This window comes from Anomaloglossus baeobatrachus, chromosome 4, assembly GCF_048569485.1.
Source record: "Anomaloglossus baeobatrachus isolate aAnoBae1 chromosome 4, aAnoBae1.hap1, whole genome shotgun sequence".
NCBI lineage: Eukaryota > Metazoa > Chordata > Amphibia > Anura > Aromobatidae > Anomaloglossus > Anomaloglossus baeobatrachus.
Window position 1 is genome coordinate 657,291,923 of NC_134356.1, and position 22,239 is coordinate 657,314,161.

Genomic DNA, 22,239 nt, shown 5'->3' on the forward strand with positions numbered 1-22,239 from the left:
GCTGCAAAAGAGCGAAGCTTGTGCCAACCAGTGTTTGTCTTGTACTCTAAATTACCATGGATTGGGTGAAAATTCCAAGAAACAAGCAAATTGTCTCTTCAGGGGAGGAAGAAGACGACCTCTAGCGCCACCTATTGGAAGTAGCAATCCTAAAAGTCAAATGTGGCCCTTTAACAAGCCTTTTCATGCGACCTAGGATTTATGCCAGATCAGAAGCTCAATTTGCAGACATGGTGTTTCGGGATTATTATCCCTCGTCAGTGCAAAGTATGAGATCTGATATGGCTATATGAGAAGCTATAATGGGGTCTAAGGGGAAAACAATCAGTGATACAGATCTGTGCTGTAATATAACTTCTGACCACTTGGGGGCAGCCATGAACACCGGATTGGGCATCATCGTTTGTAGAAGCGTCATGATTACAACCCAACAAGCTGCAAATTGCTGATTGGGACTATTTTTTTTTGTCTTAGCCCAGTGGTGATGTAAAGTCTTGGGAGGGTACATATTTCTAAGAAGCAGCTGGCTGTTATGAGACTGACTACTAAAAATGACCCTTCCTCCCTCACAGGAGCACTGTTAATTATCCTTCAGATTCGGCTATACACCCTCTCCTCCTCCCCCTCACACCAAGGATTATTAAAGACGTTTTCAGATGCCTAAAAGCATTAAAAAAAAAAATATAGCAATATAGACAGTTTGGAAGTGGGGGCGCTGTTGCATTGAAGTCTATGGAAAATGTAAGCAATTACAGTGGTCAGAAGTGGTACTGCATAAAAAAAATTAAAATTTGAAGTTACAATTTTAGGGGCTCATGGTATTTATCATTTTATAAGCAACATAACCAGACAGCTACAAAACTATTAAATAACCCTGGACACAGTTTACTCAGCAGTACAGTTTATTATTACTTTTATTTTTTTTAACACAGAAGGCAAATAGTTGTACGAATTCATCAATATGGAACAGATAAACTTTTGATTATTTACATCAGTATTTTTGTTTGTTTTTCGGAGGAGGGAACTCAAGGTTTTTTGTTTTTTTTTTAAATAATCCAAACAATAAAGTATGGGATCCAAACAAGGTCAAAAAGCATTAAAATAGTTTCCCCGAATTTATGCGTGGGAAAAAAAAAAAAAAAAAAAAAAAGAAGTTATCAGTACAGAAATTCTATAACTTTGTAATCTATTTGCGTGTGAATTGACGTTGCCATCAGAGGACACAAAGCTCTCGGGATGTTCCCCTCTCGTTCACACTCCCCCTTCCCTAGGATCCAAAAGTACACACTTTTTCCAAGTTGCAGATATTATTTTTTTTTTTACCCATCATTTACCCAAAACCTAAATAATTATTAAAAAATATTATATAAATTTTAAACTTTAAAAAGAGCAAATTTTTTTTTTACTTGGATAAAAAAACAACAAAAAAAAAATATATATATATATATGAATGGACATATTCAGCTGCCCCTGTTTTAATATAGAGAGCTAATGTGGGCACCGTATATCTTATAGTCCCGTCATACGAGTCCTCAGCGGGGGGGACAGATTTGCCCCTATTAACGACCAACAATGGGATTTTTTTTTTATTTTTTTTTTATAAGAGATTACGTTGAGACATTCCTCAGGATACGATCTATTGTTGCCGGATCACGACCGTCCTCGTCGTATTCTTATTTTTCGATGCTTGGTTTCCGTATTATGAAGACTACAAAAATATTAGTTTTTTGTTTTCTTCATATGAGAGTATAATACAGGCTGTAGACGGGAGCACCTCACACACACACGGGGAGAGATTCTTGGTTGCGATCAGTTTGTGCGGAGCTGGTAATCTACAAGGAAAAAAAAATTAAAAAAAAATTAAGAGTCCAAAAATGGACAATTCCTTTAAATGAGGGTCTGTTAGAATGTTTGAATGCCTTATAAATTTAACTGTATTGGTTTGTTTAGAACTCAGTGTTGTCTCATTCCTCTGTTATTCTGCCTGGAAATGTAGGAATAAACTGACAACTGGGTGTTCCCATTCCCCTTGGGGACAAAGTGAGGACTCCTTACAGCATTAAAAAGGTCTTTATTCAACTGTGTAGCACTTCTCTTTTTCGACAAAAGATGGAGCAATTTGATCCTCTGTTCTTTTTCGTACCAAATTCTCACCTTAGGGGCATCATTTGCAAAAGGTGTCCACCTCGGCCCTCAATTCCACTCTTGGGACAGGTCTTAAGTCATGGCCATGACATGAATGGCCGTCCATGTAATACAAGGGCACTCCTTCCCCCAAATTGGGAGCGGCTCTCCTAGAGAGGTCCTCCTTTCTATTTCAGTTCATCGGGATTGAATAGTTTAAAGCTTTGCTGTTATGGCTCTGCGGGGGCGGAGCTTAACCCCACAGGTTTAGACTACACCCCCGAGGGCTTTTTGTTTTTAACTGAGGAGACTTCATCATATAATGATCAGCTGCCAGGGTAAAAAAAAAACAAAAAAAAGTAAAACTTTTTGCTTAAGTTTACCCCAATTTTCAAAAAAAAAAAAAAAAAAAAAAAAAAGCCCAAAAAGGAATTCAGTTCCTAAACAGAAATTGTCTTACTAAAAATGAGGGGGTGCCTCACAGTTTGAGTTGCACTGCCCTGAAGGATCTGCCCAGGGAAAGGGTCCTATCCATAGTTTCAGTATACATACACACATCTATGTAGCGCCCCTGAACCCCTCAGGGCTTTACTAGGTACTGCATCTTGGCTAAGATGCAGGGCCTACCCACAGGGACCTGGAAGACCAGTGCCGGTACCACCTAAACACATAACATCCCCAGTTCCCACTCCCCATTAGGGATGACTGACTAGTCCGGGACCCAATGGATATGTGTCGCCCTGGGCAAGCCAGGGGACACAGATAACAACACCACCACACCCCACACTCCAGGTAGGCACACCTGCTAACCAGAAATCCTTGTTGCCTTCCTCCAGAGGTTGGTGATGCACACCAGGGGGTGGGCCAGGCGGTTGGCTCCGCCCACCAAGGAGCTCACAACACTGGAGGCAGGAAGTAACCAGGCAGTTGGAGTCCAGTGAGGGACATGAACGAGTGAGGAGTAGCCCAGGCAGGGGCTAGAGTAAACAACAAGAAGTGAAAGCGAAGGAAAGGAAAGTGAAAAAAGGAGGAAAGCAAGAAGTGGAGACAGCGCAGAGAGTGTGCAAAGCCTGAGAGCCCAGCTGTGTGTAGGGCTAGAACAGCAAGGTCAGCGACGGCGGTGACTGTCCGGAGTGGGACAGTTCGGAAGTTCCTGGAAGGACCCCGTTGGCTGTGTGCCCGGTGGTCTGGAGCAGTGTTCCGAAGGACAGTCAGCACCAGGGCAGGGGCCTCTCGGACCCCGGCAAGGCTAGGAGTCGCCCAATTTGCCGAATCCGTCAGTGACGGGGACGCAGATCCCCCAACAACAAAGTCCCGATTGACGGCAACAGCCCGACCATTAACGGGGAGACACCGCCACCGCCAAGGCACCAGTTTCCCCAGGGCCAGCGCCTGCGGGCAAAGTGTAGAGCTCCTCCGGCCCAGATTGCAGTCGGGGAGCGGGTAACCGGAGGGAATCCACCGCTACCATCAGACCACACAGGTGCAAGGAAGAGAGAAGTCACCGCCACCTACCGGGAGTGCAGGTGCAGCCGTCTGTGGGACCGTCCTACCAGCCGTTGGTTTACCGTACAAACTGTGTCCGTGTCAGGCTGAGTGAGTACCACAGTGCCGCAAGGCACAGCGCTGCCCCCGCGTCCCTGCGCCCTCCAGGCCCTACACTTTACATCTCTCCACCGGGCCCCGGGATCACCAACCCCTACCCACGGAGGGGCAACACAACACCTGGCTGCTCCCATCACCATCCCCGGGACCCAAACACCGAGCAGCGGTGGTGCAATCACCACAACCGTGGGTGGCGTCACGAACTATAACCCCAACAAACAACCCCCCCCCTTTCACTCACGGGCGAGGAGTGCCGCTCGAGACACCCCGGGATCCGGCTCGCAGCTCGAGCCACCAGGAGCAACTGCCGGACCCGAGCAGAAGGGGTGAGCGCGGTGTGCTGACACCCTCCTCCCCGCCCGCGACAACTTGGCGTCACGAACAGGATCTTACCGCTCTGCCGTCAGGTAGAGGTGCGCCTTGTTACCGCCGGAGGCATCCGGCAGAAAAATTTCAGAAGCCGCCATCTTTGGCGCGAAAAGTTCCCGCTCGAGCGTCTTCTCGAGCAGTAGAAGCGCGAAGGCCAAAACCCCGCCCCGAGAGAGGAGGGGCCGGAAAGAGCTAGGGGGGACGCGATGGCGGCTGGCGGCATGTAGTCGCCGCTATAAAAGCAGGGACGCCAGGACCTTGCCAGAATACCGTTCCTGGAAGCAAACAGTGGAGATACCATGTGGATGCCGTCCCGAAACACCGTGGCCCCCGCACCGGGAACCGCAGCGTGGGTGGAAATCCGGACCGCGCAGCTCCACCTAAGGCTGCAGGTCAAGATGCAGCTCCTCATGGAGGAGTGGGAGACCGACATGGCGGACGTTGTGGCAGCCGTGCGGAGACGCGAGGAGGAAGCGGAGGAAGGGAGGGTGAGTGACCCACGCCCCTATGTCCCGGAGGGACCGGTCGCTGCGGCTGAGGGACCCAGTCCAAGCCCTCTCCCCCCGTTGCCTCCTTCGCCACCCGTCCCGGAGGCCGTGACCCCGCCACTAGGCCCGCTACCACCGCAACCGGTAGCGATACCCAGCCCGTCCGCCCCAGCGGACCGACCTGTAGCGGAGCCCGAAGCCAGCCGGAGGCATTGCCATGGAAGGCCCCGAAGAGTGTGCCAGAGACAGTCCCCGAGCAGTTCCCCGAGCCGGAGCCGATGACCCGCTCCGAGCCGAAGGCCCACCTGCGGAAAGCCCCTGTGCCCATCCCCCACACCTCGGCTGAGGTGGCGCCGGGTTGTTGCTGCAAGGCAGCGCCCAAGGCCATGACACCGCGGGATACGCCGCCCACCTTTCTGACAGTGGGTAACGTACTGGATGTCCCGCGGGGCTCAACCCGTGCGCCGGAGCCATACTGGGACAGGGAGCCGACCAAGCTGGGCCTGGAAATCGCGGAGAGGGAGCGAAGAAAAGCCGAGCTGGTAGCCCGAGCCATCCGGGAAAAGGAGAACCTGCAGCAAGCGACCTTCCGTGTCCGGGGCCCGTTCTACGAGGGACAGGCGCGGCGCTTCGATATCCGCCGGGGCTACGAGTTCATATACGAACCGGGCCTGGAGGCCGAGGTGTTTGTAGCCCGGCGGGATGTGCATGCCCATCTGCCCGAGGAGCATCCTGGCCGCAACCTAATACCAGGGGACATGGTGCGTTACACTCGGCACTGCGGAGAGAGGGGGTGGTTTGCCCTGGACGTAAAGCTGAAGGGCAGCCCGGAGAGCAAGGTGAGCTCTGCACCCCCTCCCTCGGAGGAAGCAGCAGCAGGACCGGAGTAGGGCAGCGGATGCCCGTCGCACCGTCCCCCGTTGGGACCACCACTGAGTTGTTTGTTGTTTGAAAGTTTTGAAAAATGAAAAATGATTTACCGAAGTTTACCTGATTGTCTGCAGTGATTAGCAACCGGCAGGAGCCGGCACCGTTGTCCCCGTAGGGACCGTTTAAAGTTTAAAAATGCATGGGAACTAGCCATGGACAAGCCCGTGAACTCTGCAGGGCAACCACAAACGTTAGTGGCTTGTAAATATGTTGGGTACCGTTACCGTTTCCGCAATGCCGCCTCCGGAGAGGCAGGTTGGAGGGAGGGCCCTGAGCAGAGCAGGCCAGGGCCCAGCCACCAAAGGGACCGGTGGCTACCCTCTGGAGGGCAAGGACAGATCCCGCTCGGGTGACTTGTGTTGGACTGTGGGTCAAGGGGTGCTGCCTGGGTTTTAGGGGCAGCATCAGGGCCAGGTTGCTTGGGTGGGAGAGAGCGGAAACCGTGACCGTACACCGTTGAAACGTTAAAAGTAAAATGTGCCTCCCGTCTTGGGAAGAGTTGATTAAAAATGTTATGCTTATGTTATGTTTAACCCTGTTATCCCCTTTTTACAGAAAAATAAAACCGGTGTAGGACGGCAGCCCGCGGACGGTCTGCATTTTGCTAAGGGGGAATGTGTCGCCCTGGGCAATCCAGGGGACACAGATAACAACACCACCACACCCCACACTCCAGGTAGGCACACCTGCTAACCAGAAATCCTTGTTGCCTTCCTCCAGAGGTTGGTGATGCACACCAGGGGGTGGGCCAGGCGGTTGGCTCCGCCCACCAAGGAGCTCACAACACTGGAGGCAGGAAGTAACCAGGCAGTTGGAGTCCAGTGAGGGACATGAACGAGTGAGGAGTAGCCCAGGCAGGGGCTAGAGTAAACAACAAGAAGTGAAAGCGAAGGAAAGGAAAGTGAAAAAAGGAGGAAAGCAAGAAGTGGAGACAGCGCAGAGAGTGTGCAAAGCCTGAGAGCCCAGCTGTGTGTAGGGCTAGAACAGCAAGGTCAGCGACGGCGGTGACTGTCCGGAGTGGGACAGTTCGGAAGTTCCTGGAAGGACCCCGTTGGCTGTGTGCCCGGTGGTCTGGAGCAGTGTTCCGAAGGACAGTCAGCACCAGGGCAGGGGCCTCTCGGACCCCGGCAAGGCTAGGAGTCGCCCAATTTGCCGAATCCGTCAGTGACGGGGACGCAGATCCCCCAACAACAAAGTCCCGATTGACGGCAACAGCCCGACCATTAACGGGGAGACACCGCCACCGCCAAGGCACCAGTTTCCCCAGGGCCAGCGCCTGCGGGCAAAGTGTAGAGCTCCTCCGGCCCAGATTGCAGTCGGGGAGCGGGTAACCGGAGGGAATCCACCGCTACCATCAGACCACACAGGTGCAAGGAAGAGAGAAGTCACCGCCACCTACCGGGAGTGCAGGTGCAGCCGTCTGTGGGACCGTCCTACCAGCCGTTGGTTTACCGTACAAACTGTGTCCGTGTCAGGCTGAGTGAGTACCACAGTGCCGCAAGGCACAGCGCTGCCCCCGCGTCCCTGCGCCCTCCAGGCCCTACACTTTACATCTCTCCACCGGGCCCCGGGATCACCAACCCCTACCCACGGAGGGGCAACACAACACCTGGCTGCTCCCATCACCATCCCCGGGACCCAAACACCGAGCAGCGGTGGTGCAATCACCACAACCGTGGGTGGCGTCACGAACTATAACCCCAACAAACAACCCCCCCCTTTCACTCACGGGCGAGGAGTGCCGCTCGAGACACCCCGGGATCCGGCTCGCAGCTCGAGCCACCAGGAGCAACTGCCGGACCCGAGCAGAAGGGGTGAGCGCGGTGTGCTGACACCCTCCTCCCCGCCCGCGACAGATATCCACCCAGAGGCGGAGCCAGTCCACTAGAAGGCAGCCCGTTGGGAGGGGACAGACAATCAGACACAGACAGTCAGACAGAGGAGTCCGGTAGTGACAGTTGAAGGGGACGGACGGGTTTCTATACGGGGTGGTGTAACGGTGACAGAGGTGGCACAGGAGAGTGGTTGCCAGGGAGGGTAGAGCCAGGTAACCCTGGAACCAGAGCACCGACGGGGCACATGGCCCTAGGTCAGGCGACAGCTTCAGGCAACCTGACAAATCCCTGCACAGTGAGGGGACCTTCACGGACCTCACTGACCCAAGAATCCGGGGGCACCAGCAGTAAAGATTGAGCCAGGGACCAGAGCAGAACACCGACCCTACAGGGTTTTCACTGCCCACCGTACGGACCAGAGACTGCTGACAGACAGTAAGGGACCCACAAACTCTCCAGGCTACGGGGTCCCACCAACCAGTGAGAGGTGTCGGGGAAAGAGACCACCAGGTCACCACACTGGCACTAGGACAAAAGGGACCAGGGGTCTTAACCAGCCGCCGTCCTCCGGGCCACAGCTCAACAACACTGAGTAAACAGAAGTTGCACTGCATCCCAATGTGTGGTCTCCCTTCTTTCTGCGACGGACCCCTACATTCACTCTCTGGGGGCCTGGCCCTACTTGCGGAGAGCCTAACATCCAGGCTGCCATTACCATTAGCCACAGAGGTAATAGACTGTGCAGCGGCGGTTCCATCACCATAACCGCAACCGGCGTCACAATACAAACTCTTTCATTGCCCTGTATATATTCCCCCATTAAAAAGCGTCCCCAGGGTCACGGAACCGGGCATCAGCCATTATACAACCGTGACACAGCATCCCCGTACATATACGGCCCGGGACCGAGCACCCCATAGCCCTGGGCAACACAGTTAACTCCTTAAAGACCATGCAATTTTTCGTTTCCTTGCACTGTAGTTATATTCCACCCCCCTCCTTCTCTTGAGGGCCATAACATTTCTATATTCACCCACATAGCCATATAGGAGCTTTGTTCTTTTGCAGGACAAGTAATTTTGAATTCCATTATTCATATTACTATATAATATACTGGAAAGTGTCAGGGAGGGAGGGGTGTGTGTGTGTGTGTGTGTGTGTGTGTGTGTGTGTGTGTGTGTGTGTGTGTGTGTTAAGAGGGGGGGGAAATACAAGAGAAAAAAAAATCCAAGGAATGTTGTGGGGGGGAGGAAATACAAGAAAAAAAAAAAAAAAAATCAAAGCAAGGTATGTTGTGGGGGGGGGGGATGGGGAATACAAGAAAAAAAAAACAAAAAACAATGCCGGGTATGTTGTGGGGGGGGGGGGGAGGGTATAGATATTTTGCTTCGGGCAACCCTTGAGTTGTGTGGCTCACCTTTCTACATACAGGGGGTTATAATGCTTTGAATATTATTATTATTGCGGTCTATTGTGCTGTAGTCTTGTCATTTAGGGGTCCTTGTATATTATTCACGTACCTCCGCTTTGCGTTATATATCGGACCCATGGAAGAGCTTGGTATCCACTTTTTTCAATAATTTTCATGTACCGAACCTAAAAAAATAAAATAAATAAATAATAATATGGATAGTGGCAGCCTGGTGGGCTCAGTCACATCCCTGGTGGGCCGGTGACTGATATGATGGCGTCATCCTTTCCCAGAGCTGATTGGTGTCTGATCACTGAAGGTTCACCCCCTCCGTTTCCACTTACCTGGATTCCAGATACGGTGAAATAAGGAATTTCAAACTTGACGCCGATTGGGGGTTTTCCTTCCATCTCTTCTGTCTCCACACTAGGCAGCCCGAAGTGCGCCCTCATCAAATACTCCTTCCCACCCTGCACGATAATGATGAGATGTTAGAATTAACCATAAAATGGCCTTGGTGATCCAGCACCGGCCCTGGTGGGCCCGTGGCTCTGGCACATATCATACATGACATATACTACAGTAGAGGAACATGATAGCTTAAAAAAATTAGACATTCGATTTTAAGTTTCCCCAAGAATCAGAAAAAGATCCACGGACAGTGGAAGCCATTAGCCTTTCTGATACAATACAGGCCACCCATCGCACAAGAACGGGTCATAGTTGAAGGTCTCGCTCACCGGAAACGACTTGATGGTCCACACCACCACGTTTTTCTCGGGAACATATTTCGCGCTCCCCACACTGGTCTTGAATTTTGGAGAATCCGCATCACTTGGAACAGGAACAGAGATCTCAACGTTGTTTGCCACCGACTGTTTCTTAAATTGACCTTTTGCCTAAGAGAAGAGAAAGATGATAGAAAACGCCACATCAAAAAACGTCATCCGAAAAATAGGAGGATCCATATCATATTCCAAAGGTCCTCCCTCCTGTCTGTCACCCTGTGGTGGGAGGGGCAGACTCCATGTAATAGCTCCTCCCCCTTGTCTTTGTCATACTGTGCTGGGAGGGGCAGACGCCATGTGACATGGCTCCTCCCGTTTGTCTATGTGATGCAATGTTACAACTCCTCCCCTTGACTGTCACCCTGTGGGAAGGACAGTGTGACATAACTCCTCCCTCCTGTCTGTCACCTTGTGGTGGGAGGTGCAGACTTCTTGTAACATAGCTCCTCCCCCTTGTCTGTCACATTGTGGTAAGAGGGGCAGACTCCATGTAATAGCTCCTCCCTCTTGTCTTTGCCACCCTGGGGTGGGAGGGGGGAGACTATGTAACAGCTCTTTTCCCTTGTCTGTCACACTGTGGTTGGAGGGGCAAACTCCATGTAATAGCTCTTCCCCCTTGTCAGTGTAACCCTGTGGTAGGAGGGGAAGACTCCACGTAATACGGTAGCTGCTTCCCCTTGCCTGTGTCACACTGTGGTTGGAGGGGAAAACGCCATGTAATAGCTCCTCCCCCTTGTCTGTGTTATCCTGTTGTGGGAGGGGCACACTGTCATAACTTCTCCCTCCGGTCAAGTTTCTTGATCTTTACCTTCACCATGATTTCCAGGCGACTGTGGCTGAACTTCTCTATGACGGATTCAATCCAGATCAAAGGTTTGACCTGTGGAGAATAAAACAATCTATAAAGTAGGCATCGCACGGCCGGAGATTACAGGCTACAACCTACGTCACACGGTGACCTACAAAGCACCCGACAATGCAAAAGTGCATGTGCTCAGGGGATAGAGAAAAGTATCTAAAGAAGGCAAAACAAAAAAAAAAAAAAAGTTGTATTGCAGGAGACTAGATAGGCAGGGAGGACAGACGGCAGCAACAGAGGACAGACTGCAGCAACAGAGGACAGACGGCAGCAACAGAGGACAGACGGCAGCAACAGAGGACAGACGGCAGCAACAGAGGACAGACGGCAGCAACAGAGGACAGACGGCAGCAACAGAGGACAGACGGCAGCAACAGAGGACAGACGGCAGCAGGGGCTCAGGTACCTGTGTGTTCAGACGGTATGACATCAGCTCAAAATCCCCATCCGGAGGAATAAACGAGATGGTGCGATCATTCTCAAAACGGGAAAGACGGACGCACTGGTGGAATTTCACATCTTCAAGCTCCACAGTCTTATTCTTATTCCCTAGGTATCAGGCAGGGGTAAATCTAAATATCACGGCAGTATTAAAAGTTACAAAAACCTGCCTGCTGACAGTTTCCTTTTTTCTTTTGAAACTTACTAGAATTATCAGCTTACTGATCACAATGAAGTTCTTCTACGTACAGGGGTTTGTTTTTTTTTACTTTTATAACTATTGTCACTTTGGCTAGTTTCACACTTGCGTTGTGCGGCATCCGTCACAATGCGTTGTGTAACGCATGTGACGGATGCCTTGCAAAAAGTGTGATAATAAAGGCCACGGATTCCAGTGAAATAACGCGGTGCGTTAAGTTTTCTTTAGCCGAGAGAAAGCCCTCATCTTCACTGCACACACCCCGACATCACCGCGCACACACCGGCACTACCGCCCTCATCTTCACCACACACACACACACACACACACACACACACACACACACACACACACACACACACACACACACACACACACACACACACACACACACACACACACACGTCGTGCAGTGGATGCAACCCAAGACCATCCGTTGCTATCCGTAGCTAATAGAAGTCTATGAGGAATATAACGGTTTCCTGCAACGGTTACCGTAATTCCTCAAGGCTGCAGATATCAACGGAAGCCGTCCAACGCAAGTGTGAAAGTAGCCTGAGCTGCTTGTCATTGTGATACAATCCCTGTTTCCTTTGCTGATCTAACAGAGCTCAGAATGCTGAGCCCTGCATAACCCCGCCCACACCACTGATTGGCAGCTTTCTGTGTACACTGTGCATAGGCAGAAAGCTGCCAATCAGTGGTGGGGCCGAGATTACACAGAGTAGGAGGAATACAAGGCTCCAGACACCTAGACTTGTAGTGCTAATCTCATGCTGATAAAACACTGATTTTATTGAAACAACAGCAAGCAGCCCAGTAAGTGACACATCTGTGGAATCAGGATCTCTGCCCCTACATTATGCTGCTCTCAGATTACATCACAAAAACCTGCTCACAAATTCCCTTTAAGACAGACACAATTCAAAGTCCTGACGTTTTGGTCTAACACTAGATTTTGCAATTGGGTTTCATCAACAATTTTGCCCAATTTACCTTCTTTATCCTTTCTGTTGCATAATTTATAACTGGCTGTAAAAATGACTTAACCGAGGATCTGTCAGTGAGCTCCCACCTGACAGGGAGTTTGTACCTTTTAGCTGTATATATTTTTCCAGCAAAATTACGACCACATCAAAGTTCAGTTCAACTTTGATGTGTTTTGTGGTCATAAATAAGCAGAGAGGAGTTCAGCAAAAGACAGATTATGATATGAAGTCTGAAGACTAGCTCACTGATGGATTCTCAGTTAACTCACTTTGTAGCCAGCAAAGAAAATCTCTAAAAAAAAAAAAAAAAAAAAAAAAAAACACACAACAAAATTTTGAATGAAACTTAATACCAAAAGTTCTTTTTAGGCCAAAATACATACATTTAATTGAAAGACAGAAAAAAAAAAGTTCAAGAAGGTCTCCATATCCTTTAAGGCCTGTGAGAAGGTCTTGGCATCTTAAATACTGACATCTCCCCCTTTATCTTGGCTCCTATGCCTGCTCTTTACGGCCCCTGACTGGTACTTACGTCCTGTGAGCTCGAAGAGGACGCGGTCATTCAATCCAAGCCTCAGCTCGGGCATCCCGGAGAGGAAGACTTTGAGTTTCACACTTCCCACTATCTCGCTTAGTAGAACGCTGCCATTACTGTTCACCTGAAATACAACCGTACAAACGTTCCCGCATTTCATCAGGTTCCCCCAAAGCCGAGGTCTTCGAAAAAAAACCCCCAAACAAACAACAGCTCACCAGCAAGTTAACGGACTCGATCACATCTATGAAGACCTCGTTCTTCTTGTACTTGAGTCCCTCAGACCTCCAGGACACTGCGTTGGTCACAGTTGTGGGGACTTTAGACTTGGCAGTTTCCAGTTTGTTGCTTTGTTGTGTGATATATCTAGACCAGAAGAAATGAAGACGAAGGGTGAAGGAGACAACGGGTGAAGAAGGCGACCCAGTGATGACCTTCACTATACATGTGCATCCCCTGGGAAACCCTAGTTTATCCAAAAGTAGGTCAGAATTTGGTAATATACTATAAAGCTTTCACAACCTTGACTCCTCGAACCTCCCCTTTAGCAGCTTCCACCCACACGGCCAAAAGTAACATCTCCTTTCCAACACCGATGGCCAAAAGTATATGGACAATGCAGCCATATGTCCTCATAGGGAACAGGTGTTAATATGAAGATTTCCCCTAAAAGATCATTGGGAGGTCAGACCCTGATGTTGGAGGTAGAAGTTCTAGCTTAAAATCAAGTTCATCCCTAAAAGGTGTGTTAGAGAACGGTCAGTTACAGTCAAGGCTCTGTGCAGACACTCCAATTCTTCCCATGTCAAACACCTCACCTCATGTCATTATAGACCTCAATTAGTGCACAGTCATACTGGAACAGGTCAGGACGTTCTAGTGATGACACATACCTCCCCAGCCGCCACAAGAGCCCCGTGACCTCCCTGAGAGCCCCGCAACCGCTCCGGCTGCCACGAGAGCCGCACGATCTCCTCAGCTGCCACGAGAGACCTACGACCACCCCGAGAGACCCGCGAACGCCCCCGGCCACCACGAGAGATAGTCAGCTCCCCAGCCATCCCCGGAGCCCCGCAAACCTCCCCGGCCATCCCCGGAGCCCCGCAAACCTCCCCGGCCATCTCCGGAGCCCCGCAAACCTCCCCGGCCATCTCCGGAGCCCCGCAAACCTCCCCGGCCATGCCCGGAGCCCCGCAAACCTCCCCGGCCATCTCCGGAGCCCCGCAAACCTCCCCGGCCATGCCCGGAGCCCCGCAAACCTCCCCGGCCATCCCCGGAGCCCCGCAAACCTCCCCGGCCATCCCCGGAGCCCCGCAAACCTCCCCGGTCATCCCCGGAGCCCCGCAAACCTCCCCGGCCATCCCCGGAGCCCCGCAAACCTCCCCGGCCATCCCCGGAGCCCCGCAAACCTCCCCGGCCATCCCCAGAGCCCCGCAAACCTCCCCGGCCATCCCCAGAGCCCCGCAAACCTCCCCGGCCATCCCCAGAGCCCCGCAAACCTCCCCGGCCATCCCCAGAGCCCCGCAAACCTCCCCGGCCATCCCCAGAGCCCCGCAAACCTCCCCGGCCATCCCCAGAGCCCCGCAAACCTCCCCGGCCATCCCCAGAGCCCCGCAAACCTCCCCGGCCATCCCCAGAGCCCCGCAAACCTCCCCGGCCATCCCCAGAGCCCCGCAAACCTCCCCGGCCATCCCCAGAGCCCCGCAAACCTCCCCGGCCATCCCCAGAGCCCCGCAAACCTCCCCGGCCATCCCCAGAGCCCCGCAAACCTCCCCGGCCATCCCCAGAGCCCCGCAAACCTCCCCGGCCATCCCCAGAGCCCCGCAAACCTCCCCGGCCATCCCCAGAGCCCCGCAAACCTCCCCGGCCATCCCCAGAGCCCCGCAAACCTCCCCGGCCATCCCCAGAGCCCCGCAAACCTCCCCGGCCATCCCCAGAGCCCCGCAAACCTCCCCGGCCATCCCCAGAGCCCCGCAAACCTCCCCGGCCATCCCCAGAGCCCCGCAAACCTCCCCGGCCATCCCCAGAGCCCCGCAAACCTCCCCGGCCATCCCCAGAGTCCCGCAAACCTCCCCGGCCATCCCCAGAGCCCCGCTAACCTCCCCAGCCATCCCCGGAGCCCCGCAAACCTGCCCAACCATGGCCTCCCCAGCCATCACAAGAGACGTGTGACCCTCTAGCTGCCATGAGCGCCTCGCTCAGCCATGGACACCAAGGCCTTTAAGTTCCACATGCACAGCTTCTGGCAGTTTGCTTTGTTGTGAGCGATCCTATGGACTGTACCTCTTCATTGTCAAACTCCCATGACCAGTATAGGACTATGGAGAGGACATGGCTTGATTTTGTTCCTCAGGGTAGAATAGGCGACTCTTAAACACTGTAGCTCATTAATAAAAAAATAAAGGGTCAGACACTTTTGGCCATCACTTACTCTTGCAGGATTTTGCTTTCCGTAGTTTGAGGAAACCCAAAATCCATCACCTCGTCCAACAGCTCATAGACAATGACAAAGTTGTCTCGGATGCTCTCTTCTTCCAACTCCTTGAAATATTCAGTAAAAACCTATGGGAAGGAATGCTGGACATGAAAAAAAACATAGGCCTCTATCTTAGCTGTGTGCCTTGGCAATCCCACATGGCTGGTGCCCATTGTATTGTCAAGGTATAAATTTGGGTAAAGATAGCTAATGGTATCTTCGTTCAGGATATTCAGAGGCCAGTGCCATATTGGCTATATATATCAGTGCCAATATTAATGCATTAGACAATGAACACATGAGACATGTTCTCTTTGAGCCAGCGTCACCAACTGAACAACTCGTGTATTCAATAGATCCAATTATACAGTATGCATCAATAACCTTGAAGCCAGAACACAGTTTAGGGAGGATTCTACTCCCTAATTTCTCCCAGCATGTTATGAAACACATCTTTGTTCGTTAAAACATTCTTTCTGTGTGAAAGCTACTGATAAGACTTATGCTCATTATTATAAAACTTTCAATGTTTATACATCTGTTCACTTATCCTTGGTAACCCCTTCATGACTATACAGCTTAGAAACATATTATGGGTCTATGTGATTGCTACATAGACAGACAGATAATTATGCTACTACATCTATATTTTGATTATTTACATACACAGATATTCTTATTATGTTTAAACAAACTATAGCTCAGGCCACCTCCACAGTATAATACAATAACTGTTGGGGAACTACAACCTCCAGCAAGCCTGAACAGATGCAGGTTATCAGGCAGCTATAACAGTATGCTGGGAGTTGTGGTTCCCAACACTTGAAGGTTGCTGATCTTTTCGACACCTACCCACTCACCTCTACTACTTTGTACAGGAAGGAGTAGACCAGAGCCGCATTGGCATTCTTATTGGTTAAGGCCACCACTGGCAACGAAGAGTTAAGGACTAAAAATCTATTATCTATAGATGTACAATTGAAAATAGATTGGAAAAACAGGTCAGCATTCTAGAAACAGCGCCACACCTATCCACAGGTTGTATACGGTATTGCAACTCAGCCCTATTTACTTTAATGGAAGAGACAGAAAATAAGGACAGGTGTGGGGCCGAAGAATTAAACAATCCCAACAGGGACTAACGGGGAAAAAACAAGCAAAAAAAAACAAAAAACCTATACATCCGCAGGGATCCACTACCCACCCCAACAGTAGCCACTTGACTACTGAATCATGATGTCATGATCCAGCAGAAAGTCATTAACTGCACGATCAGGAGACTAGTGGTCATGAGGTCATCACTTCCAGTCCTGCAAAGACCGTTGAGGCCATTGTAAAATCCCTTAGAGGAGGACCTGTCATCAGGTCAAAAGTCAGCAGTTTTTACTCTTCTGTTATTCCCGTTGTGCCCCCGACTATTTTACTTTTTGCCTTTTTTAATTCCGCCATACGGTTCCAGAGATATGGGACTTATAACTTAATGCAGATTTCAATGGTCTTTATAAGGGGGCGTGGCTCACAGGGTAATTATGCAGAGCAGCCAGAAGACACGCCCCAGAGGAGCCATGAAAATTAGCACTAAATAGAAAGGCCCATATCTCTGGAACCGTATGGCAGATTTAAAAAAGACAAAAAGCAGAAAACTCAGGGGAGCCGTGGGAATAAAATAAGAGAAAAAAAATGCCTAATTTTCATTTGGTGACAAGTTCTGTATCCTTGTTGGATTTAGAGTGATCTATTGCTTTATTAAGAAACTCACAAGTGAATGTGGCAGGAGCAGATGCCATAAAATCTCCCAGGTGTAGAGTGGAGGTTTCCAGTCCATGTGTCACCAGCAGTTGCGAAACTACAACTCCCAGCATGCCGCGACAGCAAAAAGCTGTAGTTATTAGAGTTTTGCAACAACTTGTGTCCCTTCCCCTGGAAAGATATAATTATATACAATACACATGGAGGATACGGTACAGGTTGCTGTGCTTGATCCATAAGAAGTGGACTTTCCCGTGAACGAGAAGCGGCGTCAGGTTTCCTTCTTCTTCCCTCTGGACGACGAGCGGCATAAAATGATCGATCTCCATCATATTAATATCCCCCTTATAATTCCGGCAGATGAGGGGCTACACAAAGAGAGGAACATGTATACGGTTACATGGTGAGGGAGTGTAAATTTGGTCTCCTCTAAATAACTGAACACACAGCTATTAATGTAAAAACCACTGGCAACAAAAGTGAGTACACCCCTAAGTGAAAATGGACAAATTGTACCCAGTTAGCTATTTTCCGTCCCCGGTGTCATGTGACTCATTAGTGTTACAAGGTCTCGGGTGTGAATTGGGAACAAGGGTGTTACTTTTGGTGTCATCACTCTCATTCACGCTCTCATTCTGGTCACTGGAAGGTGAGCATGGCTTCTCATGGGAAAGAGCTCTCTGAGGATCTGAAAAAAAAGAATTGTTGCTCTACATAAAGATGGCCAAGGTTATAAGAAGATTGCCAACACCCCGACACTCAGCTGCAGTATGGTGGCCAAGACCATACAGCGGTATAACAAGACAGGATCCACTCAGATCAGGCATCACCATGGTCGACCTCAGAAGTGCACGTGTTTAGCGTCATATCCAGAGGTCATCTTTTCAGACTAGAATTATGAGTGCTGCCAGCGTTGCTGCATATGTTACAGAGGTGAGGGTCCACCTGTCAGTGCTCCCACCATACGCCGCAAACATTGCTCTGCATGGCTGTAATCCCAGATGGAAGCCTCTTCTAAAGATGATGCACAAGAAAGCCTGCAAACAACTTGCTGAAGACAAGCAGACTAAGGACGTGGATTAATTGCAACCATATCCTGTGGTCTGAAGAGAATAAGATAAACTTATTTGGTTCAGATGATGTCAGCGTGTGTGGCAGCAACCAGGTGAGGAAGACAAGGGTGTCAAGCCTTCAGTCAGGCATGGTGGAGGAAGTGTCATGGTTTGGGGCTGCATAAGTGCTGCTGAATGTGGGGAGCTACAGATCATTGAGGAAACCATGAATGTCAAAGTGTACTGTGACATACTGAAGCAGAGCAAGATTCCCTCCCTTCATATTCGAATATATAACGACCCCAAACACCTCCAAAATGACCACTGCCACGCTAAAGAAACTGAGGGCAAAGGTGCTGGACTAGTCAAGCGTCTCCAGACCTAAACCCTATTGAGCATCTGTGGGGCCTCCTCAAATGGAAGGTAGAGAAAGGCAAGGTCTCTAACATCCACCATCTCTGATGTCATCATGGAAGAGGATCCAATGACTCCTGTGACACTCTAGTGACCTTCATGCTCAATAGATCTAAGGCAGTGCTTGAAAATAATGGTGACCACACAAAATATTGATGCAATTTGGCCATATTCACTCAGGGGTGTACTCACTTTTGTTGCCAGTGGTTTAGACAATGGCCGTGTGTTGAGTTATTTAGAGGACACCAAATGTACACTGTTATACAAGCTGCATACTGACTACTGTACATTGTATCACAGGGGCAGAACTTCAGTGTAGTCCCACGAAAAGATCTAAAAATAGTTACAAAAAGTTGGGGTGTACTCACTTTTGTGATCTACTGTATATGATTTGGTCATGATGTGGCACTATTTCTCTATTGTATACTATTCAGTGGTAATATGTGGTCTGGTCACCCATGATGTAATGGTATTTTTCCCTTGTATGTGGCATTATTAAGCCACTATGTGGTGATAATATTTGATCTGGTCATGGTGTAGTGGTATTCGTCCCTTGGATGTAGTGTTTCGTAACTATGATGGTAATATATGGTCTGGGCATGATTTGGTGGTAATTCTCATTTATATGTGGTATTATTCGGTTACTATGTGGTGGTAATATATGGTCTGGTCATGGTGTGTTGGTATATCGCACATATTTGGCCTGTGGCTGCTGAGGCCTGAGATTAGGTGCAGCAGACAGTTAAGTTTAGTTGGCAGATGGACAGGACGACAACCTTTCCAATTTGAGCAGGGTTCCATTAAAAATTTTGAAAAGTTGCAGAAAACCCCTTTAATTCCTTTCACCATACAAAGAAAATGACTGCTACAACGTGGACCTGACAGGAGGCAATGAGACTGTACCTGAAGGTACAGGAGGGGTAAGAAGGGGGAAGCACCTTCATTTTTAGTTACCATTACCTGGATTTTGTGGTTGAGGAACGTGCATGAAAATGGGTGTGGCTAGCAAAATAGGAGTGGCTAAAATAAAATGGGTGTGGCTTCCTAACAAAAACAGGGAACCTGTCAAAAATCTGAATCCTAACCCTGCACATAACGCCACCATCCTGCTGGTTTGTTTTTTTTGTTGCAAGTGACAAGTGGCACATAGCCTCAGTGTACGTAGTAAATGACAAAAAAAAAAAATCCAATCACAATATAAAAAATTGTTGCGCCAATAACAACTTGACAAATTGACAACTTTCCCTCAAAATTCCATCTGGATTGTATTTTTGGATTCAGTTTACAATAAACTAGTGCTCCCTAAATTGGCAGGAGTGCTCAGGGGCGGGACATACTAAAGAATGAAGAAAAGGAATAAAAAGAATGAACATAACTTCTGCGTTAAAAATTATAAAGATGAACAATAGGTTTCTTACACATGGAATGAACACAACATATGTAGATAATAGGGAAATGTCCACATGTCCCATAAACAGGTGTATATTTCATTCCCTGCGTTAGATGGGCAAGGAATGAATCTACATATTATCTACATATATTCCATGTTCATTCCCCACATATCTAAGAGAGAATAAAATATACACTTGTTTGGGTGGTATACGTCAACATTTCCCCATTATTCTTTATATATTCTTTATTCATTCCTCACCTAAGAAGCTCAGGGAATAAAATACACACCGGTTTTTATGGGATATGTAGACATTTCCCAATTATGTAGATATATTCTATGTTCATTCCATGTCTATTATGTCTAAGAAGAAGTTATTATGTTCATTCTTTTTGGTCATTCCTTTTCTTCATTCATTTTAGTATGTCCCCCCCAGGGGCGCTCAGGTAGGGAGCGTTCAGGAGGGTCGGGGCAGTCAGAAGGGTCAGGGGTGCTCAGAGGGCTCAGGTGGAGAGCTCAAGAGGGACAGGGGCGCTCAGAGGGCTCAGGTGGAGAGCTCAAGAGGGACAGGGGCGCTCAGAGGGCTCAGGTGGGGAGCTCAGGAGGGGAGCTCAGAGGGCTCAGGTGGGGAGCTCAGGAGGGGAGCTCAGAGGGCTCAGGTGGGGAGCTCAGGAAGGTCAGGGGCGCTCAGAGGGCTCAGGTGGGGAGCTCAGGTGGGGAGCTCAGGAGGCGAAGATCAGGGGGGGAGCTCAGGAGGATCAGGGACGCTCAGAGGGCTCAGGTGGGGAGCTCAGGAAGGTCAGGGGCGCTCAGAGGGATCAGGTGGGGAGCTCAGAAGGGTCAGGGGAGCTCAGGTGGGGAGCTCAGGTGGGGAGCTCAGGAGGGGAGCTCAGGAGGGGAGCTCAGGAGGGGAGCTCAGGAGGGGAGCTCAGGAGGGGAGCTCAGGAGGGGAGCTCAGGAGGGGAGCTCAGGAGGGGAGCTCAGGAGGGGAGCTCAGGAGGGGAGCTCAGGTGGGGAGCTCAGGTGGGGAGCTCAGGAGGGGAGCTCAGGAGGGGAGCTCAGGAGGGTCAGGGGAGCTCAGGTGGGGAGCTCAGGTGGGGAGCTCAGGTGGGGAGCTCAGGTGGGGAGCTCAGGTGGGGAGCTCAGGTGGGGAGCTCAGGTGGGTCAGGGGCGCTCAGAGGGCTCAGGTAGGGGGCGCACTGAAAGGGCTCAGGTGGTGGGGGGGCACTCAAAGGACACGGGGGGGGGGGCTCAGAGAGCTTGGGGGGGGGGGGGCTCAAGGTGCTCAGGAGCTGAACTCACCCCTCAAAGGGCGGGTGCCAGCAGTATAATACAGCCAGCATTACTGTAATTGCAGGTTCCTGTTAAAAAATTTTAAATCAAATTAAAATTGGCCCAAAGTTGCCATAAAGAGGTAATGTTTTCTCTATATAAAGCTGGGGAACTACAGATGCCAGCATGCCAAACCGCCCCTATGTGATAATAGAGGAGTGTAATTATTGCACCATCCCCCGGTCTTTACCCTGCAGGTTCCCTCCCTGAGGCTTATTATTACAGTCCAGTGCACATTACAATACGAGGCTTCTGCAGAAACTTTAGGGTTTCCAGATGTAGAAGTTTCCTGCACATTTACCGAGTTAATAGTCAGTGAACTACATCTCCCAGCGTCCCCACCCACTACATCTGCTGAGAGGCATCATGGGAAATGTAGTCCCGCAGCCGCCGGAGCGCTCCGCAGGCAGAATGGCAGCCGGGGGAGGGGGACACTTACCTTTCCCTTCAGGTCCAAGACGAAGACAGCGGAGGCAGACATGGCGGCACCTGTGTGATGTGGACAGGGGACAGAGCTGGTGAGAAGTCACTGCCACTGTGTCAACTCCTCAATGGCCGCCACCTTCCTCTTCCGCCTTCCTGTGTGCACCTGTCTGACGTCACCGCTCAGGTACAAGCCAGGTGTGAACTTCTTAAAGGAGCCTCCTCATGCCCTCCCTCACCTGCTGCAGGCACGGGCAGGAGGGGTGCGGCTCCTTTAATTGAGGGTAGTTTGCAGGGAGGAGGCGCAGCTTCTGACTTTTCTGGTTTTTCAACTAAATGACAGGAGGAGTTGTCTTAGTTTTTACCAGATGAAGGGGGGAAAAAAAATGAATAAGTCGCATATTTGGAAGGAAAAAAAAAATGGCGTGCAATGTGCAGACAGGATGTGATTTGGCAAATTTCACATCATCGCGGTTTGTAGAAATCAACCACACGTTGGGAGCGCGGCCAGAGACTTTCGGGGACGTCACGTGACCCTCATCGATGGCTGATAAGATTCCCCTTTAAAAAAAAAACAAAAAAAAACAGCCACATCCAAGGTGGAGGCCAGTGACATACATTAGATCCTTAAAGGGAAGGTCCAATTATGGGGGCAATTATTCACAAATTATATATACACTGATATATATATATACACACTACAGTTCAAACGTTTAGGATTACTTAGATATTTTCTTATTTCTTATTTTTGAAAGAAAAGCACTTTTTTTTTTTTTTCAATGAAGCTAACAAATTAAACAGAAATCCCCTCTATACATTGTGAATGTGGT

General features: G+C 49.9%; 1 protein-coding gene across 1 annotated transcript; it reads right to left on the minus strand.

The window, feature by feature from the left end:
• Positions 1 to 884: 884 nt before the first annotated feature.
• On the minus strand, positions 885 to 21,588 carry AP1M2 (adaptor related protein complex 1 subunit mu 2). The gene is made up of 12 exons (XM_075343100.1): positions 21,426 to 21,588; positions 17,010 to 17,166; positions 15,910 to 15,977; positions 15,005 to 15,135; positions 12,792 to 12,939; positions 12,571 to 12,697; positions 10,816 to 10,958; positions 10,359 to 10,430; positions 9,503 to 9,661; positions 9,107 to 9,232; positions 8,872 to 8,947; positions 885 to 1,832 (listed from the first exon to the last, which is right to left on the minus strand). Exons 1-12 carry the CDS (start codon positions 21,465 to 21,467, stop codon positions 1,810 to 1,812), a joined length of 1,272 nt encoding a protein of 423 aa, XP_075199215.1. The 5' UTR covers positions 21,468 to 21,588; the 3' UTR covers positions 885 to 1,809.
• Between the last annotated feature and the right edge of the window lie 651 nt (positions 21,589 to 22,239).